Source organism: Eptatretus burgeri, chromosome 1 (assembly GCF_056783735.1).
Source record: "Eptatretus burgeri isolate ZD-2024b chromosome 1, Ebu_testis_v1, whole genome shotgun sequence".
Classification (NCBI taxonomy): Eukaryota; Metazoa; Chordata; class Myxini; order Myxiniformes; family Myxinidae; genus Eptatretus; species Eptatretus burgeri.
The window spans coordinates 107,474,394-107,498,520 of NC_140961.1; the positions used below are offsets into that span (position 1 = coordinate 107,474,394).

The 24,127-nt window shown below is 42.1% G+C and overlaps 2 protein-coding genes across 7 annotated transcripts in view; both read right to left on the reverse strand.

Moving 5' to 3' along the window:
- Window positions 1–24,127, reverse strand: part of LOC147035139 (myelin transcription factor 1-like protein) — a 731,493-nt gene that overhangs the window by 206,183 nt on the left and 501,183 nt on the right. The gene's annotated exons all lie outside the window — the stretch shown is intronic.
- Window positions 11,155–12,353, reverse strand: LOC147035142 (uncharacterized). The gene is made up of 2 exons (XM_085894297.1): window positions 12,198–12,353; window positions 11,155–12,051 (listed from the first exon to the last, which is right to left on the reverse strand). The coding sequence occupies exon 2, from the start codon at window positions 11,826–11,828 to the stop codon at window positions 11,382–11,384; it is 447 nt and encodes a 148-aa protein (XP_085750423.1). The 5' UTR covers window positions 11,829–12,051; window positions 12,198–12,353; the 3' UTR covers window positions 11,155–11,381.

Below are 24,127 nucleotides of genomic sequence, written 5' to 3' on the forward strand. Positions count from 1 at the left end.
TAGTACCACTTGCATTCTGCACAATGCGTATTTTTGTCATTCCCCGTGTATGGTCTGTTGTCTGCTACCAGCTATGTTGTACTGCTATCTCGTGCATGTGCACGGGTATATATATATATATATATATATATATATATATATATATACATATATACATATATACATATATATATATATATATATATATATATATATATATATATATGTATATATGTATATATATATATATATATATATATATATATATATATATATATATATATCACACCTGGTGATGGTGAACGGTTAGCATCACCACAGATTATATCTCACATGGTAAAACCACATAATACACACAGAACAACCCTCTTTCTGCCACCCAAACAATTGTTCCTGCTTATGCCAACCATTCAACCAGAAAGCACATGATGTGACTTGTGGGAAAATCAAAACAGACTGTGAGGAGCACTCTGGTGATCCCCATTGGACACTGTCCATACCAAAGCATCACCTCCAACACAGAGGCCTTGGCATGGTGACTCTGTCAAACAGACAAAGATTACATGGTCATCATCACTTAAACATCAAACAGAACCAGCGATCCAGATTTTGGGGATATTTGCCCTAATCAGGATGGTATAGCAATAAATATCTAAGCAACGATGACCACATTCATCGTTTATACATCAGACGCACCTCCTGACTTGTATGGTGAGCAACGCCGTGGATTATGTCTCACACAGTAAAACTGCATAATCCACGTAGAAGAACCATCTGTCTGCCACACAGACAATTGTTTCTGCTAATGCAAACCATTCAACCAGAAGGCACTTGATGTGACCTGAGGGAAAATCAAAACATGTGGAGTGTGACGAGCACTCCGCCGATCCCCATTGGACACAGTGCACAACTCGAGAGCAGCAAGTCAACAACAGTAGCATCGCTTGTGTTGTAGTTGAGTTTTGAACTACCAAAGTGACCATCCAACCTGTTGCAAGAGAAGTTGTGTTCGCAGCTCAACTAAAACACACTGCAGTGACTGTGAACAACGCCGGATGGAGATACTCCATCCAACTCAACTACTGCGACAAAAGCACAACCCAAATTCATTCATCAAATCCTGTCACCTGAAACCCAACGACAACAGCAACAGTCTGACCGCACCAACACCCATGGTAGCACTTCCTTATATACAATATGCTTCTGAAACCACAAGCTGCATACTACATGACTACAACGACAACATCACCCGCAAACCACAATCATCCTAATGAGCACAGCTGTCAAAGCCGAAGGACCACGTGAACAAATTTGACAGAAATAATGTCATCGATAGCATCCCGTGTGAAGATTGTGAAACCATATACGTGGGCCAAACGTCCAAATGCTTATCCATAAGGCTAACCTAACACCAACATGCTGTAAGGCGACAAGACAAGTTGTCCTTGGTTGCAACACACACACACACACACACACACACACACACACACACACACACACACACACACACACACACACACACACACACACACACACAAAATGTCATTGAATCAGACAACTATCCTTGGCACAGGATCATCAATGCTGAATCGTGAGATTATTGAGGCTTGGTTCTCGTGTGAAAAATCCATCAACTGACAAATCGACTTGCATCCCACATACAAAGCACTACACAATCGATTACAACATCAACACAAACAGCAGAGTCATTCAATTACAAGGAAGCCTTGTGATTGGCTTGTGCTTGGACCAATCCATGACGCGAACTTTCCACAACGGAACTTAATGGTGTTACCACCACAGCACTCTCAATGCCTCTGAGGAAGAGAGCGAGTTTGTTCTTGAACATCAGGCTTTAAATGAAGAAATTAAATTTGAATTATTTTCATGCTAAGTGTGCTACTTCTTCCTTTTACAAATACGAATTCTGAGTTGCAAATATTTTGACATGTACATATTGTTGTGAATCTGGAAACCATTATCGCACTCATCATTCAGGTCCTTTAGCTCAGTTATCTCAGTAATTGCATGTACCATAGATAGCTCACCTTCCATTGTTTAATGGGTAAAAATCCATTAAATGTGCTGTGATTCATTTTAATAGTTAATAGTTATATCTCCCGTCCCGTGATGCAATGATGTAAACAACTCTCTCCCACCCGCGGTTGTGCGGGGGATGGCGCACGAGGGCATGAGTCATGCCGGGAGCGGGGGAGGGGGCAGATAGGAATAAAAAAAAAGGACCCTCTGCTTGGCTCGAGTTGGTTCTTGGTTCTTGTTGGGGAGTTGTTGGGGCCGGGAATGGGTTGTGGCTGGTTGGTTGTCGTGAGTTCATCGAGAGTTGTTCAAGGGAGAGTTCGGGCTGGTTGTTGGTGGTTCATCGGAGGAGCTGGTTGATCGGAGAGTTGTTCATCGGAGGAGTTGGTTCGGGTTGTCGTGGTTCTTCTTCGGCCTAGTTCAAGGGTGGTCGAGTTGGTTCGAGGTTGTTGTTTTGCTGGTGCTTCTTCGAGTTGGCTGTGCAGTCGGTGGTTCAATGGGTCGTGCTGGTTCTGAGTTGTTTTGGTTCAGCCTTTGTTCTGCTTCATGGCCTCATCTTGGTTCGGCTGGATCTACTTGGAAAGCGACGCATCTTCGGGAAGGCTCGGTGTTTCTTCTCACCAGCACATGGTCCAGAGCGCGAGGGGATCCGCTGGAGCTCGGAAAGGATCACGGCTCACGGCGATTGGATCCAGCTCGCCCTCGCTGGAAGCCGGGTCCGAACAGCTTGAAGACCACACGAGGTGGAGAGGTTCGAGATAGGTTTTGGGTTTCAGCTCATCTGTCCCTCCGAGCTAAAGTCCTTATTAAAGGCATCAGCCACCATTTCTTGGGTGTGTGTGTGCGTGCGTGTGTCCGTGGGCCTGTCTAACAAGTAGAGAATTGTTAAGTGCTTTGTGTGCTGTAAATGATTGCATTGCATTTATTGTATTTAGTATAGTTCTGCTCTTGCGTGCTTCACTAGTTCCCCAATTACAGTATAAATAAACCCCAATTGTTAAATGTTTTCAGCTCGTCGTGTCGATTCTTTCATTGACTGAGCATGTCGTCTGTGTGAGGGATTAGTCAGCCATTGCCAGGATCACAAAATAATCGGGCCGGACGAATTTGGCGATATCACCACTCGGCTACGCACACGGAACGGGCCGCTTAAATGGCTTGCTTCCGTACGAGTTCCGCCGAGGGTGAAGTACCCCGGTAGCTGTATCACGTGGGTACTTAGGAAAGTTGAAGTTGGGATTTAACCCTTCCCCATGTGATCTCCCCATTGGCGTATTTCGGTCCAAAATAACCAGGACCCATCGACTCGGATTTACCCGGGCTGGCGATCTGTAAATTCCGGGCGATCGAGCTGAGACGGCCCCACTGATTCATCGAGGGTCGTGCTCATGGCGACGCACCGGAAGGAAACCACAACAATATATACAGGGTGTCCCAAAAAATGTACTCACATATAGGCTCCTCATAACTCATTGAATTTTTCATTTTCAGATCAAATTGACCCTAATAATGGCAGAAGTATGACTAGGTTTTTAAGAAAGAAAATTTATCATAAAGTGCTACTGGAAACACGAAAACATCATGGAAGTGCAAAGACAATTTAGAAGACATTTTCACAAAGATACACCAACGTGACGCACCATTGCTCGCATCCGAGATAAGTTTGAAACAGATGGAACTGTGCATGATGTCCATAAGGAGCGTTCAGGAAGACCACGGTCATCAACCACCCCCGCAAAGGAAAATCAATTGCTGGAAACCCTCCACCGATCCCCACGGAAATCTGTACGACAAATGGCTCGTGAGACAGGAATCCCAAAATCAAGCGCCCATCACATTTTGAAGCAAATTAATTGGAAAAGTTACATTCCAAAATTAATCCACACTCTAAATGAAGACGATCCTAACCGGAGGGCTGAATTTTGTAAGTGGTACCTGGGCAAATGTGAAGAAGATGCAGCATTTCCATACAAAATTGTTTGGAGCGATGAGGCCAGCTTCAAGTTAAATGGCTCAATTAACCGACACAATTGCACCTACTGGGCTCCTGAAAATCCGCATGTTACTATGGAACACCATTTAAACTTACCAGGGGTTACTGTGTGGTGTGGGATATCAGCATTGGGCATCCTAGGGCCATTCTTTTTTGACCAAACTGTCACTGGGGATGTTTACTTAAACTTGCTGCAGGAATCCGTCGGTCCACGTGTCGAAAATATATTTGGTGACGAAGAGATTTACTTTCATCAAGATGGAGAACCTCCCCACTACCACCGTGATGCAAGGGCCAATCTCTAAGCAACTTTTCCGAACAGATGGATTGGGTGAAGAGGTAGTGTTGAATTCCCTGCGCGTTCCCCAGACCTCACTCCAATGGACTTCTTTTTCAGGGGATATCTCAAAGATAAGGTTTACGGCTCAAAACCAGCAACAGTCGATGATCTGAAAGAGGAAATGGAAAGGCAATGTCTTGCAGTTCCAAACTAAATGATTCGTAACGCTGTTGAATCCATTGGTCCGTGTTACCGGCTGTGTTTGGAACGTGATGGTCGTCAGTTTGAACATTTGCACACATGCATTTATCCATTTAACCATTAATCTTGTTTCTAAGTCAATAAACAACGCATTATCATTTAAAGAGAAAGTACATTTTTTGGGGACACCCTGTTGTATATATATATATATATATATATATATATATATATATATATATATATATATATATATATATATATATATATATATATATATATATATATATATATATATATATATATATATATATATATATATATATATATATATATATATATATATATATATATATATATATATATCTTTCTTCTTCTTCTTCTTAGGGCTGCTACCGTAAGGGGTCGCCACAGCGGATCAACCGTCTCCATTTCGCTCTATCCTCCACATCTTCCATTGACACTCCAACCGCTCGCATGTCCGCCCTCACCGCATCCATGAACCTCTTCTTTGGCATTCCTCTTCTCCTCCTGCCTGGCAGCTCCATCCTCAGCATCCTTCTCCTGATATACTCCGCTTCCCTCCTGTGCACATGTCCAAACCATCTCAATCTCGCCTCCCTCACTTAGTCTCCAAACCGTCCTACCTGTGCTGTCCATCTCATATACTCATTCCTTATCCTGTCCATCCTCCTCACTCCCAACGAGAATTGCAACCTCTTTATCTCTGCCACCTCCATCTCCGCTTCCTGTCTTTTTGTTTGCGCCACCGCTTCCAAACCATACAACATAGCCGGTCTCACTACCGTCTTATATACTTTCCCCTTCACTCTTGCAACTACCCTTCTGTCACAAATCACTCCTGCAACTCTTCTCCACCCACTCAATCCTGCCTGCACTCTCTTTTTCACTTCTCTACCACACTCTCCGTTACTTTGGACAGTTGATCCCAAGTATTTAAACCCATCCACCTTCCCCACCTCAACTCCTTGCAACTGCACCATACCACCATCCTCCCTCTCATTTACGCACATGTACTCCATCTTACTCCAACTGTCTATCATTCCCCTTTTCTCCAGTGCGTACATCCACTTCTCGAGGCTCGCCTCAGCCTGCTCCCTAGTCTCCCGACAGATCATGATGTCGTCCGCAAACATCTTAGTCCATGGAGACTCCAGTGTGATCTCGTCCCTCAACCTGTCCATCACCATTGCAAACAGGAAAGGGCTCAGAGTCGATCTTTGGTGCAATCCCACTTTTACCTTAAACCGGTCCGTCATTCCTACCACACACCTCACCGCTGTCACACTGTCCTCATACATATCCTGCACGATCCTCACATACTTCTCGACCACTCCCGACATCCTCATACAATACCACAGCTCCTCTCTTGGCACCCTATCATAAGCTTTCTCTAAATCCACAAACACACAATGTAACTCCTTCTGGCCTTCCCTATACTTCTCCATCAACATTCTCAAAGCAAACATCGCATCAGTGGAGCTCTTTCCTGGCATAAACCCATATTGCTGCTCACAGATCGTCACCTCTCGTCAGCTCTCAGCTTCCACTACTCTTTCCCACAACTTCATGGTGTGGCTTAACAACTCTATCCCTCTGTAATTTCCACAGCTCTGCACATCCCCCTTGTTCTTAAAAATCGGAACCAGTACAGTTAATCTCCACTCCTCCGGCATTCTCTCACTTTCCAAGATTTTATTAAACAATCTGGTTAACAACCCCACTGCCATCTCTTCAAAGCACTTCCATGCCTCCACTGGTATATCATCTGGGCCAACCGCCTTTCCACTTTTCATCCTCTTCATTGCAGTCCTCACTTCATCCTTACTGATCGACCCCACTTCCTGATTCACTATCTCCACCTCTTCCAACCTTCTCTCTCTCTCATTTTCTTCATTCATCAGCTCCTCAAAGTACTCCATCCACCTTCTCAACACACTCTCCTCGCTCATCAGCACATTCCCATTTGCGTCCTTTATCACACTAACCTGCAGCACTTCCTTCCCAGCTCGGTCCCTCTGTCTTGCCAATCGGTACAAATCCTTTTCCCCTTCCTTTGTATCCAACTTCTCATACAGATTGTCATATGCCTTTTTCTTAGCCTTTGCCACCTCTCTCTTTGCCTTTCGCCACCACTCCTTGTACTCATGCCAACTTTCTTCATCTCTCTGACTATCCCACTTCTTTTTCGCCAACCCCTTCTTCCTTATACTTTCCTGTACTTCCTCGTTCCACCACCAAGTCTCCTTATCTTCCTTCCTCTGTTCAGATGTCACACCAAGTACCTTCCAAGCTATCTCCCTCACCACTTCTGCTGCAGTTGCCCAATCATCCCACCCATCTTTACCACCATCCAACACCTGTCTGGCCTCTTCCCTAAATTCCATGCAACAGCCTTCCTCCTTCACCTTCCACCATCTGGTCCTTGGTTCAGCCCTCACTCTCTTCCTCAACCTCACCTCCAAAATCATCCTACAGACCACCAATCGATGCTGTCGAGCTACACTCTCCCCTGCCACCACCTTACAGTCTCTAATCACTTTCAGGTTGCATCTCCTGCTTAAGATGTAGTCCACCTGTGTGCACTTTCCTCCACTCTTGTATGTCACCCTGTGTTCCTCCTTCTTGAAATACGCATTTACCACTGCCATTTCCATTCTTTTTGCAAACTCAACCACCATTTGCCCTTCCACATTTCTGTTATTGAGACCGTACCTCCCCATCACCTCCTCATCCTCTTTATTCCCTTCCCCAACATGCCCATTGAAATCTGCTCCAATCACCACTCTTTCTTCCTTGGATACACTCTCCACCACTTCATCTAACTCACTCCAGACATATTCTTTATACTCCATCACACACCCCATATGCGGGGCATATGCACTGATGACATTCATCATCACCCCTTAAATTTCCAACTTCACACTCATCACTCGGTCAGACACTCTCCTTACCTCCAATACCCTCTTGACATAATCTTCCTTCAGGATAACCCCGACAGGATAACCCCGATAACCGACCTTTTCAAGGTTTGATATTAATCGGACAAGCGGTTCCCAAGTTACAGCCATTTATCTGTCAACCAATGACAAGACACGGTGCTATGACATCACAAATTATGTCACAATTAATGTTTATTTTTTAATTTATATATATATATATATATATATATATATATATATATATATATATATATATATATATATATATATATATATATATATATATATTTTGCACGATTGACGTCACAATTCATCTTCTTCTTCTTTGTTTGGTATGACGTCACAATTGATGCTGGGAAAAATGTGCCTTTTCAAGGTTTGATATCGTTCTTCATCCTTTTCAGCTGTTTCCCAAGTTTTGAAAGCTGTTTTTTTCCCCCAAGGTTTGAATTAATTGTTCAAATTATTAATTAATCCCAAGGTTTGGGGGGGGCGAGAGAGAAGGGATGAGAGAGAGGGGTCGTCACAATTTGAGAGAGGAGGGGGCGAGAGAGAGAGGGTGTGAGAGGAGGGGTGAGAGTGGGGGAGGGGTGAGAGTGGGGGCGAAAGAGAGGAGCGAGAGAGAGGGGTGAGAGAGGAGGGAGGAGAGAGTTGGGGTGAGAGAGGGGGGGGCGTCACAATTCTTCTTCTTCTTTGTTTGATATGACGTCACAATTGACGCTGGCGATCAGAGTATGTTTCCCAAGTTATGGCCATTTATAATACGGTTTGTCCGATCTAATTGAAATAATGCCCCAATCCAGTCGTCGTTTACGAGAGCGAAGGAACGAAGCTGCACCTACGGGCACGCACTAGTGCATATAAATATGTATGTATGTATGTATGTATGTATGTATGTATGTATGTATGTATGTATGTATGTATGTATATATATATATATATATATATATATATATATATATATATATATATATATATATATATATATATATATATATATATATATATATATTTGCGGATCCGGGGTGGCGGGAATCTGACCCGGTCCCTGGTGCCTGCCTCGCCACCGCAGTCTCCGGGAGTCTATAACGCCGGCCGGCTTGGCACAGGCCTCGGGTCACGCATCTTCAATCACGATACCAATGTAATCCTGTGCCTTACCAGTTGGGGAGATAAAACCCCTGGTTACAGACTGGCTTTGTCAGTGACCGAGCGGAGTCTACCAGCCTGTAACCACTTTGGTTTTATATGCCAATCGAACGGATCGTTCCTCAACGCGACACTCATTAATCCATAGCGGCAACTGCATAAGAATTAACCAGATTTATTGGGGAACATCAGGGATCATAACACAAGCAATAAACACGACAGTGGTTTTATTAACAATCAACGCGTTCTTATCTAGGGAACCACGGCTAAAGGTTTCGAGGGGATCGCTACGAAATATGCCTTATACAACATGTGCAAACAAAACAGACAGACAGCATGCGTGCAGACAGAGTACTTGGTGATGCCCCATGGACTTTAATTCCTGAAGCTGTTCGGACTCCCAGCTCGAAGGCGCCACACGGCAAGAAATGGCGGCGCAGTACTCCTGCTCAAGTCATTGCGTGCACACGTTCTCCTCAGCACGTTCTGGCTCCACGCAACGTCGACGATGGGAGACCGCTGATCTATCTCCAGGGTTCAGCACACGAATCCCAGCCTGTCCTGTTCTCCAGAAAGGCCCAAGTCGAGGTCCGAGTTTCACAGGCGGGTTGACAAACGTGTCGCGCCGTTGATGTCAGCAGGGACCGTCCGAAGGTCCGGCGTCTCCTCTCCGGCCTTCCCGTCTCGAAGCCCGACTCCTGCTTTGTCCTCTCAGTTCCTCTCTCGGTCAAATCACCGACGTGCAGGTCGGTTCAGCGTCTCTCCCGGCAGATCCAACACAGTGCGTCCTTCGTTCGCTCCCTTCGAAGAGACTCCGAGCAAGCCTCGAAAACCCGGCTGATCTTCACACACAACACTCTTTTTGTTCCCTTTTCTTTTCTCTCTTCTCTCGGGACTAACCACCCTTTCGCGTCACTTCCTGTCCAGGCCACACCTCTCTCTCTAAGCCACACCCCTCGTGTCACTGACTGGGCAGGGCCTATCCGGGATGTGGAAGGAAAAAGACCGATCTCTCGTTTCACCACCGTATGAACATAAAAAAAACAGTCTCTTACACATCTCGACACACACATATCATCCCTTTACCACACAACCTATCTAAACAGACATTTAATGGGGGATCTGAGCTTATCCTATACTTAGTAGTCCCATAAGGGCCATTTCCGTAACAATATATATATATATATATATATATATATATATATTTATATATATATATATATATATATATATATATATATATATATATATATATATATATATATATATATATATATATATATATATAGGAACCTGGTGTTGGCGCAGTGGTTAGGGCAACGGCTTGGGATCCAAAAGGTCCTGAGTTCAAGCCCCGTTGGGCCACTGAATTAATACACCAGGGGGTTGACTCAGCCTGTCATCCTTCCGAGGTCGGCGAAGTGAGTACCAGTGTACTGGGCCGGTGTATACCCCGGTTAAAATAGGTGTACCATATCCCTGTGTTGTAAGAGGCGACTAGGGTTGCGTCAGGAAGGGCATCCGGCGTAAAACATGTGCCAAATCACTATGCGGATCATACGGATGATCCGCTGTGTCGACCCCTAACGGGAGCAGCCGAAAGAAGAAGAAGAAGATATATATACATACATACATATAAGCCTGGTGTTGGCGCAGTGGTTAGGGCAGCGGCTTGGGATCCAAAAGGTCCTGAGTTCAAGCCCCGTCGCGCCACTGAATTAATACACCAGGGGGTTGACTCAGCCTGTCATCCTTCCGAGGTCGGCGAAGTGAGTACCAGTGTACTGGGCCGGGGTATACCCCGGTTAGAATAGGTGTACCAGATCCCTATGTCGTAAGAGGCGACCAGGGTTGCGGCAGGAAGGGCATCCGGCGTAATACCTGTGCCAAATCATTCTGCGGATCATAACGGATGATCCGCTGTGGCGACCCGTGACGGGAGCAGCCGAAAGAAGAAGATATATATATATATATATATATATATATATATATATATATATATATATATATATATATATATATATATATATATATATATATATATATATATATATATATACACACACATATATACATATATACCTAACGTGCATGTGTACACACACACATATATATATATATATATATATATATATATATATATATATATATATATATATATATATATATATATATATATATATACATATACAGTGGACTACTCATAAATTGTCACCATCGGGACCGAGAAAAAAAGTGACGATTTAAGCCTGTATCTCACTGTGCTGCGACAGCTCGCAACTAGTTGGAGACGCAAAATTGCGATAAAATAGTGATAATTTTCACTTGGAATCACACTGAATTTATTTTTGCATATGTCTCACGTCATTGACAAAAAATTGCGATATGATTACGAAACTCTCAGGGGTCCCAGGACAGATTACACTGGTCAACAATTTTTTACTTTCTGAATGTTGTCTAGATTTCTACAAGTGAATTAGGGTATTCTGGCACTGCTGAATCAGGAAATGGCATCCGTTTCTCTCCATCAGGTCAGGTTTTTGTGCTAGGTTGATTTGAAAAAAATCAGATCTTGTGACAAAATCAATTACATTTTTGTGGCATTATCAGCTGATTTTTGTCAACACATATCATCCTAAACATGTTTTTAAGAAAAAAAAATGTTTTGCCAACAACATTTATTGATTACATGATAGAAACATCGATTACTGTCATCTGAATGGTGGGCATTGATAAAGGTAAGTACAAGTAAATTGCATGTTGCGTCACCACTGTTCAAACTTCAGGGCTTGAACTTCCGTTTCTTCGAACTCCTGGAATGTTCAGCGGCAGGGAGGTCTCTCTTCAGATTCCAACAGTAGTCAGCCATCATGACTGCGTCCCAGCGACCCTGATACCTGGTCTCCATCTCCTTCATGTCCTGATGGAATCTCTCCCCCTGCTCGTCACTCATTGAACCCAGGTTCTCAGGAAACCGGTTCATATGTGAAAATAGGTAGTGCATCTTGATGCTTATGTTGCAGCCCAGGTTTCTGAAAGCAGTCAGCATGTTGTTGACAAGTTCTGCGTAGTTTCTGGCCTTGTTGTTGCCAAGAAAGTTCTTCACTACCAAAACAAATGTCTTCCACGCTTCCAGTTCCACTTCGTTCATTGAGTTTTTGAACTCTGGATTTCTGATGAGCTGATGGATCTGAGAACCATCAAAGATGCCAGCTTTCAACTTCTCCATGGTCAATCCTGGAAAAGCCTGGCACAAGTAAGTGAAGCAGTCACCATCTTTGTCCAGAGCCTTGGTGAACTGCTTGATTAAGCCGAGCTTGATGTGCAGCGGTGGGAAGAGTATTATGTCTCTGTCCACCAGAGGGTCGTTGATGACGTTCCTTTCTTTGCATGGCACCAATTCCTCCCGCACAGGCCAGTCCTTCTTCGTGTAATGCTGAGCACGGTCCCTACTATCCCACATGCACAGAAAACATGGGTACTTGGTGAAGCCAGACTGTTGTCCCAACAAAAGTTCACCATCTTCAGGTCAACACAAATAAACCACTTATGCTGATCATAACCAATTTTCTCCAGCACATACTTCACCGCTTCATACTTCTCCTTCAGTGTAGTCGAGTGAGCGATGGGTACAGAGGCAAACTGGTTGCCGTTGTGTAGCAGAACACATTTCAGTGATCGCTTGCTGCTGTCAATGAACAGTCTCCAATCTTTGGGTTCGTACTGTGGCACTCCAAGCTTGAGCAGAAGCGCATGTCATAAATTGGTGCATGTAGGTATTGTACATTCTTCAGAGTTCGTTATTTCAAGAAATACAACTTTTTTGTATCACATTATTACAAAATCTGCCCCATTAACTTTAGTTTTGATCCACGAACTTTATGCTTTGCCTCACCAATTTTTGGAAGATTTTGAGGTTTTATGACTTCAAACTGATCCCTTTTCGACATAATCACCCAGAACTATCGTACCTGAATACTTCTTGTCATTAAAATAATTATTTCCAATCAAAACAATTATTTGACATGACATTTTACCCCCACCAACTTCTTCTAAAATGCTCCACACATGCGTACATGTGAACAAAAATGTAAAAAACGACATGTGGCCATATCTCAAAAACTTGACCTGATTGAACAAAACTAATGTGAGTTTTGGATTCAGCGCATCAGATTCGTCCTAAATCAGCTTAAAAAATGCAGACAACAAATTTGTTGTTGACCAGTGTTATCATTTTTTTTCTCCAATCGGTCACAATTTAGTTTCATAGGTCGCCAATCCCTCACAAAGTTGTATCACATTTGTTCACCTTCTGACTCATGGAAACTAAATTGAGAAGGGTTCAAGACGGGTTTGAGACAACCGCGACGACTCTCCGACTATTTTGAGAGAAAATTTGTCGCACTAATTTTTGAACATGTTCAAAATTCAAGCGACACCAGAGCGACATCCTGCGACTCACGCGAGGAAATTGAGAACCACCGCCAACGTTTCGAGACATTTTGGAGAATCCCATTCACATTTTGTCGCGAGCTGTCGCAGCCCAGTGAGATACAGGCTTTAGACGTGTGACGACTTACGCATATGCGAACATTCATGATGACTGTGGGGTGAAGGATGAAGTCGCGCGTGGCCTGGACACGTATGTGTGAGAGGGCGCAACAATCTCTAAGCCGGCTGTTGTACAAAAAGGGAAACACAATCATTGGGGCATAGGTAGGGGTTCATTGGTGAGTTGGAAAGTGATCAAGCAAAGATGGAATTCATGAATCAGTTTATCAAAAGTAAAGATAATGAACAACTGTAAGACAACTCATATACCATCGGTGATGGTATGTTGACAAGTTACATGACACAGTTATCGTGGTGATGACTACCACTCAATGCCTATGTGTAAGTGAGTGCGGCGATGTACAAAACAAGCCAATATAAAACCATGATCGGACTTCAACACTAAGCTCGATCAATCCTTGACTCCGTCGTCAGAGATTGCATTGCGCAGCCTGGCTACCTCTTCAGATGGCCTGTGGGACGGCACACTGTGGTTGCTGACTGAGCTGAATGCAGCGCAGTTATAAATAGTCTATCACTGGCAGTGTACACCAATGAGCGTGCATCACCATTCCATGAAATCGGGCTTCTCACGAGGCAGCAGGTTCCATGTGACGAGTTAGGCGTGGTAATATACTTGAGTTTCCATTACGTAGAAACGGACAATATCTGACGACTTAGACAAAGTGACCACTTAGAGATGACGACTTACAGACTTTATTTAAAGGGATTCAACATTAGATAAATTCGGGACTTTTTGACGCTGCCAACTTAGGCGAAGTGATGAGTTACATGCTTCCCACTTATGCGTCGTCAACTGTGTATATATATATATATATATATATATATATATATATATATATATATATATATATATTTATATATATATATATATATGTTTATATGTATATGTGTGTGATATATATATATATATATATATATATATATATATATATATATATATATATATATATATATATATATATATATATATATATATATAAACACGTATATATATATATATATATATATATATATATATATATATATATATATATATATATATATATATATATATATATATATATATATATATATATATATATATATATATATATACATTTATATAAATAATGTCTTTCTGAATTCTATCATATTATTGTTTATTTATATGCATTAAAGCAGTGCAAGCTGCACTTATTCGTGTGTCCTGTGCAATGCACGACAGGTTTTTGGGTGGAATTGTGTGCTCGACAGATTCATTTTAAAATGTGTGCAAAAAAATTTACCCAAAGTTTCCAAAACTGCAGCTATGTCATGAGTAAATGCTGAAATTATGCTGAGATAAAAAAAAAAGCATTACTGGACTCTAAAACACATTTCATGCAAAAATAAAAATTTTACCACTGGAGTATTCGGATTTCTTGAATGCAAATGTGCTTAAAATACCAAAAAAAAAGAAAAGAACATACCAGCAAAGATAGAATTAAGCAAAGGCCAAAGTGAAAGTAGAAATAGAATGAAGAGGTGAGCAAATGAGTTGAACAGAAAGTAAAGACAAACACACAGAAAGCAGAAAGATAAATATGCCAGCTTAGGATAGATGTGTTTTAGTGTTTGAAAATCGTTAGAATAATGAAAGAATTAACCACTAAAAAGGAAAGTGAATTTCGACGTGCTTCTGGGAATGTTGAAGCTTGGGTACTAATGAAAACTAAGGTGATGTGATCATCTTTGGAGTATTAATCATGAGGGTTTCAACGTAATATTTGAGGTAAGTTGATATATTTGGTCCTTTACAATGCTCACAACTTAACAATCTGCTATTGATACTTTCAGATGGATCAAGAGACCTCGAAAAATGTTCCAAAAATACGATGTGAAGAATAGAGGAAAGATCTGTAAATTCACCTGGTATCAAAAAGCTTAATAGTTATATCTGTGGAAAAGAGTGTGAAGATGGTTTTTTTCTTGTTTGTTTTAATACATGGTCTAGCCTCATGGAAGAGCGAGGACACAGAACAGACCAGGACCCAACTTAACAAATGCAACAGCAGGAGAAAGGGGAAATGCCAATAGCATGGCAGAGGGAGAAAGTCGACAGAGACAGACAAGCAAGGGATGCTGGTAATGAGGAGAGGTATGGGAGAATGCAAGGGGTGAACAACTTGGAAGCACAAGCAAAATTTTGGGAGGGGTGGAGGTGGTTTAACGGGTGTAGAAAAAATGAAAGCTTTGGATATGGGATGACCTAAGATGGTCGTGAACAGCTGTGTTAAAGACCAGGAGGGAAGAATGAGATCAAAGAGTCTGGCAGTTCCACAGGTGGGAAAAGAGAGGAATAAATAAGTGAGGGGAGCAGTGGTTCTGGATTTAGATAAGTTCAAGAGGTCCATTGACCATGTCCGTCCTGCAGATACTTGAGTTGGGGGGGGGGGCAGTGCATTGAGAGGGCAGAGGGAGTGAGATCAGAAATGACGTGGAAGAAGACAGAGGGACCAGATTGCAGCTGTCGGTGATGGCGAAGTGATTGGCCCATCAACTCAGCTTCATCACGCGAGATTCCAATCGTCTTGAAAGTCTTCATTTCCATGTCATCAAGCTGAGCAAGATGTGAGATTTTGTAGAATCACATTTACATTTGTATAAATGTCAAAAATAAGTCTTTGCAGAAATAAAGAAGCATCTTTCTTGTGGTGTCAGCCTGACATCTGGTATCCCGCACTGCTCACCAAACTCTCTTCTTATGGTATCCAAGGCAATCTTATTTCATGGCTTGCAGACTTCCTCTCCTGGCATAGTCAATGCATGGCTCCAAATGAAATTCTCTCATCTCTTCCTGTCCATTATGAAGTTCCTCAAGGCAGTGTTCTGGGCCCTGTGCTTTTTCTAATCTTCATCAATGATCTCTCCGACTCGCTGTAAAATCCTCTTTATCTCTTTGCTGATGACTCCACCCACACCGTACCATCTGTCATCCCTCAGATTGGCAAGCAGCTGATTCTTCACTCTCTGCAGACCTGAATAAAATCACAATCTGGTCAAACACTTGGAACATGTCTTTCCATCCTGACAAATCTCACACTCTCACCATGTCTCTCTGAAAGGATTGTCTGGAAACCTCACCATCTCTTTTCATAACAATTGTCTGGAAGAAGTTCTGGCACTCTAGCTTTTGGGTCTCATTATCTGCCATTATCTTTCCTGGGGAAAGCATATTTCCAAGTTGGCCTTCAAAGGCAGTTGATTACTGGGCATTTTCCATTGTGCAAAGTCCTTCCTTGGCACACCTGAGCTCTTAACCACATACAAAGCTTTCATACGCAACTTGATGGAGTACTGCTCTCCCTTCCGGGCTGGTGCTCCTTCCTCACACCTAACGTGGCTTCATGCTGTGGAAACCAAAGCTTTTCGGATCATTGGTATCTCCCAGAATAGAGCTGAGTCTTTGATTCTTTCACTCTCTCACCACAGACAGGTTGGTGGCATTTCTGTCTTCAACTGACTCTTCTCCAGCACTGCTCTGTCTGTGCTCTGTCCCGCTAATATTTCTGCAAGGCACCCAAGGTTCGCCAGCAACCCCCTTCAAGTGAAACTGCCAAAATCCAGAATTACTGCTCACCTTTCACTCCTTCATTCCTCTTTTTCCCACCTAAACAACAAACTCCCACACTCTCTTCAATACCACCCTTCCTTTCAGGTCTTTAAAACAGCTGTTCATCACCATCTCATGTCTTCCTCCATCCAAAATCATGATCTTTTCTACCCCCGTTAATACTCTCCAAAGAAACCTCCTTCAAATTCCCTGTTTTCCTTCCTGAAATTCCCTGTAGTGTCCATCTTGTTTAACCCATGTACCCCACCCCATCCCTCCCCCTTTCACAGATTTCCTGATGACCCTGTTCCTGACTGTTCTTGTGCTTCCCTCTCTCGCCCTCTTGTCTATGGCTCCCTTTGTTGTATGTTATATGTGTTAGCTCGTATACGAGCCTCGACACAGTATAAAAAAAATTCTTCACAAAATAAAGACAAAAGGCTTCCAGATAAACACACGAATCGACGTTGAAGGTCCCAGTACTTAGACAATGTTGCAATGGACCATTAGTCATAAACCCCGTTCATCTACAATGTTCCCTATTGGAGGAGTTTTTCAATGATGTTGATTCCATAGGCTGTAACCTTGGGGGTGTGGCTTTCAATTATTTGATCACTTCTGTTTTCAGTTTGAGCCTTTCTCCAGTCCATAAAAAAAGCATGTATGAAAAACATGTTCTTTCAATTTCATGTTCTCCTAATGGGCCAGCATTACACAATTTTTGAGGATTTAGGCAGCCAGGAAATAACATATGTTTTATATTTAAAAGGTAGTTCCAGCTTCAAGAGGTGTTTTGAATGCCTAAATAGTATGGGTATGTGGTGGGGACCCCCTATTTTTACAAAGCATTGCAACAATTGCTGATGTTAGACAACAGTCCATGGTCATGATGGCCAGTGAGCCAGAAAAATACATCCATGGATTGATTCCCAAGTGATGGGATGGCATTGCTAAAAAGGTTCGCTTATTGAACTACAAACTGTGTTGAGACAGCTGACATGGCTTGTGTGCAGTGAGCAGTCCTGTGCCTTTCACATGAAAGGCCTGAACATTAACATCTCATCCAGCACTGTGTGCAGAATGATTGCTGCAGGTCTACATGGAAGAGTTGTAGCAAAAAAAAACCATTGCTGACACCACACCATAAGGCGAAAAGACTGAAATTTGCAAGGCAACACCAACATTGGATGACTGAAGAATGGATTCAGGTACTCTGGTCTGATGAATTGAAGTTTGAACTGTTTAGATCAAAGAGATGCCAGTTCGTACGCTGAGGACCTGGAGAACGTTATGAAACGCAATGTTTGCAGCCGATTATTAAACACGGGGGAGGACCTGTAATTCTATAAGGTTGTATCTCAGCTTTTGATGCAGGAAAACTAGCTGCAGGAAAACTGATGCAGAAAAACAAATCAACGAGATGCTAACAAAGGAGAAGTGCAAGCAGATACTGCAGCACCATGCAATTCCTCGTGAAATTGTTTAATTGGAAAAGGATTCATCTTCCAATATAGTAAAACAGTACTTGGAGAACAAGGTTACAACTGGTGTGCTCAGCCATATTGGACACGAGTCCTATAAAAGCCATAATGGATTACCTTGAAACAGCGAAGAACAAGAGCAACCCAAATAACCATACAGAACTGTCATATACTACAGGATATTTGGCACAATATTCCTGGAAGAGTGCTTTAGTTGTGTACATGAAGCATGGGTAAAAGAATGATAGCACTCAACAAGGGAAAGGGCAGACACATAAAGTATTGACTGATACTATAAAATGACATTCTTGTTATTACCCCATGCACGCAAAGCAAAAAGCAGGGTTAAGCAATTGGTACATGTCGGTCCATCTGCCCATCCATTTTATTACTTTATGATTGAGGAACAACTTATATAAGTCAAATGTTATATTTTGAACATGAATCAGATGACAAGTTTTCCGTTTTACCGTATTTTGGCTCTGAATTTGTCCCGATCGCACATGTGCAGAGAGGAATGATATAATTTCTTAACTTTGTCTGCCTGCCTGGCAGTTAAACAAAACTGAGAATACGTGTATTTCCAAACAATAAACTTACTATTTTTAAGGATGTCATAAAGGACACAATAGGCATGAAGAACAAATGTAATGTGTTATATAGGATGATGTAATGGACACTTGGGAAAATGGTGGTAATACCTGGAATTGATTGATTTATACCCTTTTAAATCTATTTAAACCTTTACTAAAAATGATTTATATACTGGAAGACCGAAGAACAAAAATCACCTTCATAATACTTCCAAAACCATGCTATATGTCAATATATAGCATGAGAGGATGCGTTCGAGTTTGAGCCCCTGTCGGGTCGTTAAATAACACCAGATGGGTTGACTCATCCTGTCATCCTTCTGAAGTTGGCAAAATGAGACCAGCTTACTGAAAACTATTGTACTGTATCAGTGGCAGAGCCACACTCCCAGCAGTGATGCAACTAGCAGCAGCATGCTGAATAAAAAATAATATTACTGTATGGGGTATCGTGTTCTTTGAACTCTCGAATTTACTGAAGCAGGTTGTTCCATGTGCATTTATGAAGGCTGTGAATTTGCAATAATAAACAATATGACTTTTTGCACTGATAATTTAATGAATTTATGAATTGGAATAAAGTATGAATATCATTAGAATAAACCCAAACTTTTGCACAGTACATGTAAGATACCCAATGTAATCAAGAGGTCTATAAGCCTGAGGCCAAGTCTGCTCTTTCTTTCTTTCCTTTTAAATTGTTGGAGTACAATTTACTGCAATTTTTTTCTGAACTCACTACAAATCCTCTTTTCTGAACAGAGAACCCCAACCGTCTTCAGCTCTCAATTTCCTTTGGTTCAGCTGCAAGCTGGGTTATGTTCCTGCTCAACGAGATATAAGCTGCACACGAGCAAGCTCGTCACTTTTCCCTCCCAACCGAAGTGGTTCAATTGGAAAAAAAACAAGCAACTCCAAAGTTATGCAACCAATCAACCTCCAAACTGGTTTTAGTGCTACTTGACACAGAATCAGCTACAGAGTAGAACAACCACGTGTCAAAGTCACAAGAACCCTTCCTTGAACAATGTTGAGTGGCAGCTGCTGGAAATTGATTAGGTGAAAGACTGTTTTTCTATACAAGATCAATGCTCATGGAAGAGTGATGTACCAAATGGGAAAGAGGCACTAAACTGACAGTGGGGCCAGGTTTTGTCTCAAAAAGCAAGGGAATGATTTTAACCAGTAGCTATTTAAAATGGATTGCATTTGTATTATGCACTTTTTGTTTTGGCAGATATTGTTTCAAAAACACTGAAGGTGTATTCATCGCTATCTTAAAATCGAAGTAGCAATCCCTTCTCAATGTTGCAAGAGACCACAAAATAGTTGAACAAAATATACGCTGCCAGTTCAAGATTTATGTCATTAGCACTGGAATGAGCAACTGCCTAAAATCATAAATCATCATTGGGTTTCTGGGTTTGGCAGCCTATTCTCTCGTCTCTGGTTGTCCTGCTTCCAAAATTCAGTAAATCGTTCTGAATTTGTCTTTGTTGTTGTCAATTGCTGTCCACTTTTTGTTTGTTTCCATTCTAATTTGTATTATGTGCTCGTTGTTTCTTATTCACCCTGGGTGCCTGTTTGGTTATTTGCAGGTCTTTGAACTCAACTGCATTTCGCTGGTTTCATCTCGATTTAGCACGCATCACACACTCACCAATTGCGAATTATTGTTTACTTGCATGAATTTCAATTTTTATTTATTTCTCAAACTTTCATGGCCTGGGTACAAGAAATGGTACAATAAGTAATTTTCATTTCTTTGGGGTGCTCGATATACTTCCCACAAGTCAGTAGAGGGCAAGTCAGTAGAGGGCGTGTGCACATAAATCGGCACAGTAACAGGAAGCAATGCATGTATTACAGTGAATTACCTGTGACCTATTATCGTTCCATCGTGCAGTACTATTTATTTATGCAGCATGATGACCCCAGGTATATATACCTCAGCCCAATGCAAAAATATTTTGACAAAACTGCTTTCTAAATTCATCAAATCAGCTGTGGTTCAGGGCTGCAGACAAAATATGAGTAACATTGACTCCATCAACCGTGAGAACCAGCTTGATGTATCAAAGTTGTTCATTGAACTTGTCACATTATCAACGATTCGTGAGAAGCTTTAGGATGGTGACTTTGAAGGGAAAGATATGAAGATATTATATTCTTCTATGAGAAAATTCCATTCATCATCAGTAAAATATGTTTTGATGGGGTTTCCTCTTCGGGATCAGCCACTTGTCAGAGACGGTCAGTTTGTTGATTTCAGCAAGAAGGAGACTTGTGACATCTCAATGGTGCTTGCCTGCTTCGGCATTTCACTGATGAAGAACTCAACAAGATGCATGAAGAGTTGCTTGGTTTGCAAGCTCTGTCCAGGGAAGATTTCATTAAGAATGTGTGGGATGATGCTGTCTGTGATGAAGTTGATGAAGACTCCAACCAGAAAGTGCTCCACAGGATGGATGTAATTTGGAGTCATTTGGCTGATGCGAAGCTTCCAGGAATGGACAGTGGACCATTCATCAGACTTGCTATGGTCAGGAAAGTTGTGCTTTCTGTTCCTCCATTCCAGGGCTGAAAAAGAAAGGGTATTCTATATTATATAACGAGCCTTGCTTGTGAGCATCCGTGCATGCGAGTTACACCCATTGGTTGGACAGTTCACCTGACTCCACACAAAATTGACACAACGGCTGCCATATTGGTGCTGATCCTTATCTTTGGAGCTGCCATATTCACAATTGCCATGCCCTCCCGATAAGTTTTCCCTCCAGTGTAAAATGACCAAAGTGACATAAAATGATTTTGAGCCGATAGACATCGTGGGCCATGTGAAGATAGGCATCAACGATTGAAGCAGCGGTCTGTTGTTTATACATCACCTAAATAACTGTGTGCCATTCTCTCAAGCAGGGCTTTTAGCGTGGAGGTTATGCAGATCTTTGCTATTATTTCTGAATATTCTATCTATATCTATCTATAAAAATGGTAACGTTGGAAAACCATTAAATCAATTTATATGGAAAAATATTTTTGAAGTTGTAAAAGATCAATTTAGTCACAAATTAGAGGGGGAGCACTCGGTCGAGTGCAAAACCTCCGCCACCAATACTGCTGGGTCAATCAAGTGAACCTTATATCTATATCATTAAATATGATGTCAACAGTGCTGACAGTTATAGTTCTTTTCTCCAACATTTTTTTTTTGGGGGGGGGGGGTTGGAAATCACTTAAAACATGCAGAAATGCAAAAAAAAAGAAATCGAAATTTTGTTGAAAAAAAAGTTGCAAAAAATGTTTTTTTTCTCGAACTATTATTTTTTTTGAGGGGGGGGGTTGGAAATCACTTAAAACATGTAGAAATGCAAAAAAAACAACTTTTTCTCGAAAAAAAATTTGGGGGGGGGGGACAAAGTCCAAAATCTAATGGCATGATCCTTGGACCATACCTAACCCCCCCCCCACCAAGTTTCGTCGAAATCCATCGAGGAGTTTTTCCATAATACTGTTCACTCACTCACTCACTCACTCACAAACAAACAAACAAACAAACAAACAAACAAATAAACCAATGTCACCAGCAGGGTGACCCGTATCTTGCCAAAAGGTGACCACATGTGACTTCTTTAAGGTCACACTGAGGTGAACAGAGCTGCTATCCACCAGGAGCGACTCCTTGAGGAATATCTGCCTACGAGAGATTCCGATGAGAATCGTTCTACAGAGTAACCATGAAAAATATGCGTTTGCCTCATAACCTCACCAAATGACGTCATAATGTCTCAAGCTTGACATATCTAGAAAGCACTCATAGAGGTGTTCAATTTGAGGTACTACACGATATGGTTCCTAAAAATTTGACCTTGGGGTCAAAATATGTTTGACCTTAGGTGCTAACCATGAAAGTCAAGGCCAATCGCCACCAAAAATTAATCAGCTGAGCGCCAGACCATGAACTATATTCCCATGAAGTTTGAAGACGATCCGATCAAAATTACTCAAAAAATAAAGGTGTCGTCGACTCCCCTGATTTGCAACAAAGTGACCTTGACCTTTGACCTTGACCTTCAAAATTTTATGCGCTGAAAGGGACCTCTATTGGCCTCTGATATGCGAAGTTACAAAAATTTCCAATGATAACTGTGCTCTGCAGAATTTTTTATACGTCATTACAGACAAAAAATAAAAAATAAAAAAATAAAAAAAACATACAAGCTGACGCACATATCTTGCAAAAACTTCGTTTTGGCAAGATAACAAACAGAAAGGGGTGAAAACAGTAACCTCCGATCTTCGATGGCGGAGGTTAAAAATGCATTTTTATGGGACTTGCTGCCACTTTCTTATTCTTCGACAGCAGGAACCCTTTAGAATATAATGTGATGGAAAATGAACGAGCCCACAAACAACCACAGCCGCAACGACTGTAAGAGCAACAACAACTACTACTACATGGAATAAAAAAATTTTTTCATGTGTTTCACTTCATTTTACATCCTCATTGACATTCACAGATAGCCTGGTGTTGACGCAGTGGTTAGGGCAGCGGCTTGGGATCCAAAAGGTCCTGAGTTCAAGCACCGTTAGGCCACTGAATTAATACACCAGGAGGTTAACTCAACCTGTCATCCTTCCGAGGTCGGCGAATTGAGTACCAGTATACTGGGCCGGTGTATACCCCGGTTAAAATAGGTGTACCATATCCCTGTGTCGTAAGAGGTGACCAGGGTTGCATCAGGAAGGGCAACCGGCGTAAAACATGTGCCAAATCAGTATGCGGATCATACGGATGATCCGCTGTGGCGACCCCGAACGGGAGCAGCCGAAAGAAGAAGAAGAAGATTGAGATTCACAGATGGATAAGCAATATGTTATCTATCTATAATTTCAGCAATCTCTGTGTGTGTGTCTGTCTGTTTGTCTGCGACCGCCGTTTCTCGACGACCGCCAGTCCGATCTCATTGAAACTTGCCAGGAATATTGCCGGGAACCTGTGGATGTGCCATTTTGAGGTTTGATATTAATCGGATGAGCAGTGCCCAAGTTACGGCCATTTATCTGTCGACCAATATCTGCGAGAGAGGGGACGGGAGAGGGGGGGATGAGAGTGGGGGCGAGAGAGAGGGGGTGAGAGAGAGGGGTGAGAGAGGGGGGCAAGAGAGAGGGGTCGAGAGAGAGGGGCGAGAGGACTGCACATACTGGCACTCACCTATGGGCCCGTACTAGTCGATCTATAATTCCAGCAATCTCTGTGTGTGTGATGTGTGTGTTTGCGACCGCCGTATCTCGACAACCCCTGGTC

Excerpts from the sequence above, each read along its gene's own strand:
- LOC147035142 (XM_085894297.1), bottom strand. The coding sequence starts at position 11,828 with ATGGAGAAGTTGAAAGCTGGCATCTTTGATGGTTCTCAGATCCATCAG.